This window comes from Nansenia antarctica, assembly GCF_963989245.1.
Source record: "Nansenia antarctica genome assembly, chromosome: 4".
Classification (NCBI taxonomy): domain Eukaryota; kingdom Metazoa; phylum Chordata; class Actinopteri; order Argentiniformes; family Microstomatidae; genus Nansenia; species Nansenia antarctica.
In genome coordinates, this window is record NC_137689.1 from 29937132 (window position 1) to 29947095 (window position 9964).

At 43.8% G+C, this 9964-nt stretch overlaps 1 protein-coding gene across 1 annotated transcript in view; it reads left to right on the forward strand.

The window, feature by feature from the left end:
- Positions 1–2136: 2136 nt before the first annotated feature.
- Positions 2137–9964, forward strand: part of lig3 (ligase III, DNA, ATP-dependent) — a 32692-nt gene continuing 24864 nt past the window's right edge. The window contains exons 1-6 of the mRNA XM_080528156.1: positions 2137–2431; positions 3249–3377; positions 4288–4497; positions 5553–5704; positions 6204–6370; positions 7255–7332. Of these exons, the coding sequence (XP_080384282.1) occupies positions 2146–2431; positions 3249–3377; positions 4288–4497; positions 5553–5704; positions 6204–6370; positions 7255–7332 (1022 nt within the window). The 5' untranslated portion in view covers positions 2137–2145. The remainder of the gene's footprint in view (positions 2432–3248; positions 3378–4287; positions 4498–5552; positions 5705–6203; positions 6371–7254; positions 7333–9964) is intronic.

Here is a 9964-nt window from a genome sequence, read left to right on the forward strand (position 1 = left end):
GTGAATAGAATGATTTGGTCAGCAATAGAAAAAGACAAACAACCTTAAATAGTTAGATGTTAATAATGGCTTGATATTCACTTATGTGGGTGCTACAGTACAACAAGCAGCATGATACAGATTAGCTCAAGCCATCTTGTGGTGAATGAGAGTTTAGCTGTATAACTGGTTTTGATCAGTTATTCCACATTTTCCCCTTGAATACTGTCATAGACTTGTCATTCATTTTATTGTTATAGAGACCCACAATGCTGTCTGCTGAGAATCAATAACAATTCAGAATCTCATTGTACAGAGTGGCCATGCATCATGATTTTACCCTAATTACCTATTAGTTCTCCAAATGCCCTGGAAAAAAACGTACAGAGACCACTCAAGGTGAGAACATGTTTGTGAAGTTGTAATAATGGTATTATTCCTTGAATGTCATTGGTAGTTGGTTATTTGTTTGTATATTGTAACCAAGGAACCCCCTATATTTTCTTTGAAAGTAGCCTACTAACACAGAAGCTGGATGTGTTACAGTTTTTCTCTATTGCTTTAACACTAACATCGGAACCCCAAACACAATAACCAAAACCTGAAACTGGTGTATTTTTTCTCACACCAATTCTTCACAATGACAAACACATTTCTTGCTTATCACTACTTTTGCAGCTCTAAACCACACAGTTAACAAAACACTAGATACAATGGGCCAAAGGTGAGCTCTCATATAAATATATCTGAAGTATTCAGGGCTGAATTCGTCATGCCACGCAATACTTTACCCTCTGCTTGGCCAGGGAGAACATTGCCTGCATGTCTACGAGGTCTCGTGGCCTTTGTGAGTATTACTGTATGCAGAAGGCTTTTTATTTTTTATTTTTTCTATTCTTTGTTCTGTATGAAGAACACTTTACAAATCCAACTGTCATCTTATCATAGTACTGTTTTCCTCTGATCATAGTGTTTTACATTGTGCACATCAGTGTTCAAATTCTTACAAATATTCTTACAAGTGTCTATTGATTTGATGGTGTGTGTTTGTCATTTGACGATTAATTTTAATTTTGAGAAGACAATACATTATTTTGAATGCAGTGTCTGCTTTTACAAGATATTTGTGGAGTTGGGTTTTGTGTGTGAGTTTCTGGATTTGTGTTGAGTTAACCTGACTTCCATAATGCCTTTTCACATTTCGGTCGGCATAAGCATGCCAGGGATCCAGTCAAACAAAGAGGAAGCGTGGCATGATTTAAAGGGAAGAGGAGGGGATGTTCTCAAGGAACAGGCTAATTTGTGTGACTTTGTAATGCAGCAGGTAAAGTATATAGAGTAGGTATACAAAGGTAAAGAACATATTAGACCGAAAAGAACCACCATTGAGCAGCACGACTAGATAATTGTCGGTCTAATTTAGACTAAACGTTGATAAGCTTTAAATCGGCTAGCTTGCTAATTGTAGCCAGATCCAATGTGCGGTCCATGTACCATTAGCTAGCTAGCCAACAACGAACCCCATAATATTATTATACGGGTGATCGCCAACCCGCTAAGTCATATCCGGAATGAAACTTTCAAATTATGCATTATTCGTGTTTCCTTTCTCCTAACGGCTACATTGTAAAGTCGTTAGCTAGACACCCGCGACACTGACACTTCCCCTGTTTATCAGGTTAGCAATGTTGGGCTTGTTATTAGCTAGTATCTAGCTAGCTGTCTATATAACTCGGCAGTTATCCATGATTGCTTGTTAGATAACCTACACTGTAGCACATTATCATTGCACATGATCACGCTTGTGTATGTCGATTTCAGTGTTTTCAATGATCTAATGTGTCTCTTCTCTATTCTAGATATAAACGCATTCACTACACATACTGGATGCAGAGTCATTACATTTCTGTGGCACTTAAGATTGTCTACAGCAACACGCGTCTTGGACAATTTCGCAGGTGCCTCCAACCCTCTTGGAAAGTCATCGGAGCTCATCCCTTCTCTACAAGCTTCAAACTCCTACCTCGGTCAAGTGGCATTCTCACCTGTACCTGGGGCAGCTACCACTCAGCTACTGCTAGCTACCAGGCACTCTGGAAGACCAGTCCTCCCCTAGATTGTCACTTCCAATTCTCTTGGCGTCAGTACTCCTCTAACCCGCCAGATATGGCAGAACAGAAGTGGTGTGTGGAGTATGCTAAACGGGGCACGGCTGGGTGTAAGAAGTGTAAGGACAAGATCATGAAGGGCTTGGTTCGCATAGGCAAGATTGTGCCCAACCCCTTCAGCGAGTCTGCCAGCGAGATGAAGGAGTGGTACCATATGAAGTGTATCTTTGAGAAGCTGGAGAAGGCTAGAGCCACCACCAAGAAGATCGAAGACATCACTGATCTGGACGGCTGGGAGGAGTTGGAGGATACAGACAAGGAGCTCATCAACAAACTTGTCTCGGGTACGTTGTGTAGACCTCTGCGTTCTCTGTCTTTGGAGTAGCATGATGACATTGGCACCTCCAACAGGAATGGTCCATAGGCTCACATAAAATCATGTTTTATTTGTCACATACATCGCATACAGAAATAATTTCTATGGTGAATAATAATTTACAGTAACGGTGCAGTAAATGTGGTGTCAATATTTGTCAGTCGTCATACAAGATGTGCAAAGAGTAGTGTCCACTGGGATGGGGTAGTACCGGTATTGAGTATCACTTGCATGCAGTCATCACGTCACTCCCGTTTCGGCTTAGTTTTTTGTAATCTTCTTGAGAATCTGTTTGCAGGGTTCCCAAGGGTCCTTGAAGTCCTTGAAAGTTTGAATTTGAGAAAAATCAAGGTCTTAAAAGTTTTTGAAAATAGACATGGGTCATTGAAAGTGCTTGAATTCCCCTCTCTGTCTCTCTGTATTTTTATATATTTTTTTAAATATAGCCTATATATTCAAACATGTTTTACTTAGCTCGTCAACTAGTAAATAAGTCTCTGTATTGCTTAACTTTACACATATTTCACAATATATTGTTTTGCTGTGCTGTGATAGAGAAGTCAAGAGACCATCTAGTGTTCACTCATTCAAGCCTCTCTTTTTAATTGTTGTCTGAGAGCGGATAGTTCCTATTATATTAATTCTCATCTAGATCTGTCTCAAACTATGCCGTGTTGGGTCCTTGAATTTGAGGGAATTGAGTCTTGAAAGTCCTTGAAAGGTGCTTGAATGTGATGTTTCAGAAGGTGTGGGAACCCTGTGTTTGACTGTTAACATGTTCCTAGATTTAATGGCCAAGTCGAACGCGAGTCCAAAGAAGAAGGTGCAGACCAAGCTGAACACCAGCGGTCAGTCGTCCGCTCCGCCCGCTGACCCGTCCCTGAACGCTCCACGCAAGTTCTCTGGCTTCACAGGTGAGGAGGTAGAGCCTTCACAGGTGAGGAGGTAGAGCCTTCACGGGTGAGGAGGTAGAGCCTTCACAGGTGAGGAGGTAGAGCCTTCACAGGTGAGGAGGTATAGCCTTCACAGGTGAGGAGGTAGAGCCTTCACAGGTGAGGAGGTAGAGCCTTCACAGGTCAGGAGGTAGAGCCTTCACAGGTGAGGAGGTCGGGCCTTCACAGATGAGGAGGTCGGGCCTTCACAGGTGAGGAGGTCGGGCCTTCACATGTGAGGAGGTAGAGCCTTCACAGGTGAGGAGGTAGAGCCTTCACAGGTGAGGAGGTAGAGCCGGCGTTTAATGATCGCAAGGTCGGCAGATCGGCGGTTCGAGCCCCGGCTGGCCACATGTCGAGGTGTCCTAGGGCAAGACACTGAAACTCAAATTGCTCCCAATGAGCGGGCCGGCACTTTGCATGGCAGCTTGCCGCCATTGGTGTGTGAATGTGTGTGTGAATGAGAGGCCGTTGTAAAGCGCTTTGGAATAAGGAGCTATATAAGTCAGTCCATTTAGGTGAGGTGGCTTCACAGGTGAGGTGGCGTCTCAACGCCTGCCGTGAACACGTGGATGTGTGATATATATATTTTTTCCATTTCATATCATCATACTTTGTGCAGCAATGTTGTATTATTGAAGCCACTGTAAAACCCTCACTTTGTTACTTTATCACTTTACCAATGTAGGGTTACTTATTTACTTACTTACGTTACTTATTATTATTGTGTTTTTGTATCTGAATGCTGCAATGTCAATGTTGAGGAACCAGAGTCAAAGGATTTGACTCTTGTCTACTTGTACAGTAAGATGGAATAAAAGCCATTCTGATTCTGAAGTGATTTTTTAAACTCTGGTATCCCATGTCGTCTTTTTGTCTCGGGTCCAATCAGCTACCAAGGCTGGGAGTTCAAGCAGCCCGGCCCCCTCCCCTGCCAAACCCAGCCAGGGAAGTGTGCTGTCCGCCCAGCTCTGTGACCCCAAACACAAGGACTGCCTCCTCCGAGAGTTTCGTAAACTCTGCGCCATGGTGGCAGACAAGAACAGCTACAACGTCAAGACTCAGATCATCCACAACTTCCTCAAGAAGGGCTCTCAGGGAGGTGTGTTGGCTAGACCCCTCAGACATGACATTAGTCTTTAATTGGGTTGCCATGCATGTGGTCCTCACAAGCGGTCCGACATCCCATATGGATGAGTTTAAGGTACTCTGGTAGGAACACAAGGGGCCCTATTATGCACTTCTTAACTTGCCGTCTTAAGTCTTAATTAAGACGCACCGCCAGGTTAAGACCTACCGCCACCCTTATTATGCGCTTCATACGCGCTACTGCTATTATGCCGGTGTCGATAGGCGCCCACACATAAGACGTAATAATACTCCTGTGCATATATTACTCATTGTGGGAGTGTTCATATGTTAATGAAGTGCACTAGGCGCCCCTGCTATTATGCGATCTGACTTTGCTCTTAGCGCTAAGAAGTGGTTTGAAAAGTTCTTAAGTTTAGACTTCATGCACGTTTTGAAACACGAGCGCGCCTCCGCGGTTTGCGCATGCATGTGGGCACACATGAACACGCACGTGGCTCCACGGCAAGACGTCAATTACGGTCACAGTATAAATGCTTTATTTCAGAAGGGAGAGGCAGAGAAGCGCGCTGACCTCCTTCTTAGGACTTCCATAATAGCATAGCGCTAATGACTTAACGCAGCCGGTTCTTAAAGGGAATGGCACCTGGCACGCTGATTGGGTTGATTGAGAAGACGCCCAAAACACACCCATGACAAATTTCTTTGCTTAGCGCCGGGTTTTAGGCGCCCACTACCGCACGCATAATAGCAAAGTGGCCTTGACCACGCCTCCACGTCTTAAGTTTAGATCTACCGCCTCGTCTTATTGCTTAAGACTTATGAAGTGCATAATAGGGCCCTAGGTCTTCACAACTCATGACAAGATTGCTGTGCATTGTAATGACTGCAGATCACGGTCACCGACCCTGCAAGAATATCATCTGTTGAAGTTGAATTATGGGTTATTGGTTATCCTTCTGTGTCGTCTGATGTTATTGCAAGGGTGTTGAATACAGTCCACAGCAAGTCCACCTGTTCTTCTGTCGACGGCCCCGCCTGATCTTGATCTCTCTGATCCCCTCTCAGATAAGTTCAAAGGAGACCTGTACCTGACGGTGAAGCTGCTTCTCCCGGGGGTGGTGAAGAGTGTGTACAACCTCAACGACAAACAGATCGTCAAGCTCTTCAGTCGGATCTTCAACTGTAACCAGGACGAGATGGTGCGAGATCTGGAGCAGGTCAGTGCTCAATATCGCTGACACTTTACTGACATGGACCGCACCGCCCCCCGCCCAACACAAAAGCACACACATACCCTCTCTCTCTCTCACACACATCTATCGATGCTCTATATCCGCCTCTGAAACTCTTCCCCTCAACCACTCAGAGACTCACCCTCACTCTCCACTTTGAAATCCCACCTCAAAACCTACCTGTTCTCCCACGCATACAACCTCCCCTACGCCTAACCATCTCCCCTAACCCTGCCACCCCCCTCCCCCCCTGGACATTGCTGTGTTAATTGTTCCCTGTGCCTGTTCGTTAACTCTGTGTTCTATGTGCTCATGTTATCTGTTGCTTGTTGTTTCTGTGTCTTCTGTTTTTCCCATATTGTCAGCGTCTTTGAGCCCCGGAAAAGCGCAATATAAATACAATGAGTTATTATTATTATTATTATTTGAGTATTTCAGGACGTGGTTGATCTGTATCGAATGTGTTTTTATTCCCTGCGTAAAGGGGGACGTGTCGGAGACGGTGAGGATGTTTTTTGAAGACGGCAAGTCTTTCCCTCCGGCCGCCAAGAGTCTGCTGACCGTCCAGGAAGTGGACGCGTCTCTGACTCGCTTATCCCTGTTAACCAAGGAGGACGAGCAGCAGAAAGAACTGGAGGATATCTCCAAAAAGTAAGACCTTTTTTTTAAGCCTCCGTTTGGCACGTTTTCACTTTTCAACGATAACGATCAATTTCAGTTCACTATCACACGGTTCACTCACCAACCGCCAAAGAATTCTGGAACACTAACCACCTAGAGTGCCGTGTGTTTCTATTTCCGTAACAACAACACTTTGATTAGCTATAAAATGAAGCATTATAATGTGGTGTTTTTGGTGGATAAAGTCACCCATGGACTCTGCAATGTTGACAATTTGGGTGACTTGATTCATCACTGGATGAGTGAAGCAGAGTTAACAGGGGTGCAAACTTGTCACATTTCTGCTAAATTAGCCGTTTTTACCTCAAAATTGGTCATCCATGTGAATCGTGTAGATCTGCAAAAAAAGAAATAATAGTTGTGGGGGGGGGGGGGGGGGGGGGGGTCGGTCTAAGTCTCATCCTAGTGCGAGCTAACTAATCTTCCTGTCTGCTAAACTCCACTGCTGTTGAAATAACCGTTAGCTTCAGGCAGCTAGGTACAGTTCCAGACAGTGTAATCACAGTAAACTGTTTTTTAAGTAATTATGTGGGTGTTACGGTCAGGGCTGCTGCTATCTTTAGACCACTGTTAGTGCTAGCGATATCCATTTAGCACCATTAGTGCTAGCGCTATCCCCCCGTCAAAAATGTTCTCCTCTAAGATTAGCCGCGCATTGATCATTTTCTTCGTTTTCAGGCATAAAGAAAATGTGTCACCAGTTTGCACCCCTGAGCGGTGTGTTCACTGATAAACGTAGTCAAACAGCAGTAGCCACACTTGGACTAATCTTTAGTCTTTGAGCCCTGGAAAAGCACTATATAAATACAATGTATTATTATTATTATTATTAATCAACCCTCTCTTTGATTCAGATGTACTGGCAACGACCTGAAATGTTACATCAGACTCGTCAAGCACGATCTGAAGATGAACTCTGGAGCAAAGCACGTGTAAGTTATCCTAGGTTTTTCTTAACCTCAGTTAAACCAATCGACAATAGTATTGACTAACGTATTATAGAGCCTTCAAGTGTATGTACAGTAGTGTTCCAATATAAAGCAGAGCCTACTTAAGTGTTATGGAAGGAGAAGCCGTGGTATATCGGGGATATCGGCACAGCTAGCGGGGTGGTTAGGCACGATGCGAAGCGGAATGCCGTTACACCCCCTAGCCGTGCAGATTTCCACGATATACCACGGCTTCTCGTTCCATAACGCTTTTATACACCGGTTCAGTGTTTCCTCCAGGATTTTTCACATTAGTGGCGGAGCGGTTATTTTTCGCGTGCACGCGCATAAAACGCGCACTGGCGCTCAAAACAAAGACGTGGTTTCACCAAAAACTAGTATAGAGGGTGGCAACAATTATAATTTCTTAAATAGCGGTTAAGTCATTAAAGCCGAGCAGGTGATTTTATATAGAAGGTGATCAAATACCAACATATCCTACAGCTGCAGCGGAACATGCGGAACGCGCATTACACACACACACACACACACACACACACACACACACAGAAAGATCAATACGAAGTAGGCCTACGTGAGAGTACACGCACAGAACCGGCTAACGTTACTCATTAACTGTTTACACAAGTAAAATCACAGTGTGACAGTCAGATGGAGCATTCGGTAAACAACAACAGCAAGGTAATGCTATCAGTTGAGTTAATAAAGAAAACCAACTCTTACCTCTGAGGACACCAACATGAGCCGTGTTTACCCGTACCTCCGCCGTTCTGTTCGTGGTGATTTTAGAAGTAATAGATTATTTTTGCTCCGCGCATATTGCTATGAATAGTTCGATCTCCACACATGAGTCGGCGATGTTGTCATTTAGCCAGCTCTCAGAGAAGCACATCAGGCTGCACTCCCGATAGACTGAATGATGCATCACGAGTGCCTCCAACTCGTCACATTTGTTGGGTAAAGAGAAGGGCTGCACGATTAATCGATTTTAAATCGAAATCGCGATTTGAAATGATGCGATTAGCTAATCGCAAAGCCAGCTTTTTTTGCCATTTAGCAGACGCTTTTAATCCAAAGCGATTTACAATTACGAATTACAGGGACATTCCCCCTGGAGTAACTGAGGGCTAAGTGCCTTACTCAAGGGCACACTAGTAGTGGTGTGGTTTCAGGCGGGATTTGAACTCACAACCTTCCGATCACAAGTCCAACTCACTATCCACTAGACCACCACTACCCGTATGGGATACGTCATACAGCGCGTCGGATTCAACGTCAATGAACGTCAACGTCAATGAACGTCAATGTCAATGAACGTCAATGTCAATGAACGTCAATGTCAATGAACGTCAATGTCAATGAACGTCAATGTCAATCAACGCACACGCACAACAACAACATCGCACGTGAAACGCCCACGTTTCGGTAGCTAGCAACATTCATGGTGGATAAATGACTTCAGCAGAGCCAGAAGCAACGATTTAGTCCCGAAGAAAAACAGCACTTCTGTTGTAAGTATTTCGAGTTTAGGACGACAGATGTGCAACAAAAGCAGGTTTTGGGCACGACCTGTCGTGGAACAGTCGCTACATCCAGACGCAACGCCACAAACCTGTATCAGCACTTGAAAAAGTACCACGGGCAGCTCTATGACGGAGAGTTAAGTGAAAGTCCCGTAGCCCAGTCTAACGTTAAGCAAACTAGAGTTTTAGAGTCGTTTGCGGCTGTTACCCCGTATGAAAAGGGCTCACGAAGGCACCGTGAAATAACCAATTCCATCACGCATTACCTCGCTAAAGACATGGTGTCTATTAACACTGTGAGCAACGAAGAGTTTAAAAAACTAATCCAAACGCTGGATAAAAGATAATGTGATTCCATCCCGCACGTACGGAGCTGAAACATATAGGGCCGGTTTCACAGACAAGGCTTAAGCCTAATCCTAGACTAAAAAACATCTTCAATGGAGATTTTACATTGAAAGTGTGATTTAGTCCAGGACTAGGCTTAAGCCTTGTCGCTGAAACCGGCCCGTGGAGTACTATGCAACAACAACCGATCTGCGGTCGAGCCGTGCACTTACATAGACCTACATTACGACGAGTTGAAGAGCTTTATCTATTTCAATGTTTACAGAAAGGACCTATTCTTTTTTACTGGACATTTTTATTATCACTTTATTTAACTTGATTGCAGTATGTGCAATATTTAGATGCTGCTCCTGAGCCATAATTAAATAACCTTGTTTGTAGAAAGGTCCTATTTTATTTTCATATTGGAATTGTTAAAAAAAAAGACACTTGAGAGAAACAAAATGGCAGCTGTTTAAAAAAAACATACATAAATATGTTGTTCCAATTCATATCTTTTAAGTTCTCATCCTTGCATTAGAACAGTTTGATGGCATAAGAGCAGTTAACAGTTTGATGGTATCATGTGGTAATGCTCTCTGAAATTAGCCCATGATAGACAGATTCATCCAATCACCTGCCAAGTATTTTTTGAAAGTACCTGCCCTTTTCCAAACAGCTTCCAATTAAGCTTTCCTAGATGGTTGTGTGAAACAAACCACCTGAGTCAGGTTAGTAATGCTCCATCACATGTTTTAATCTGA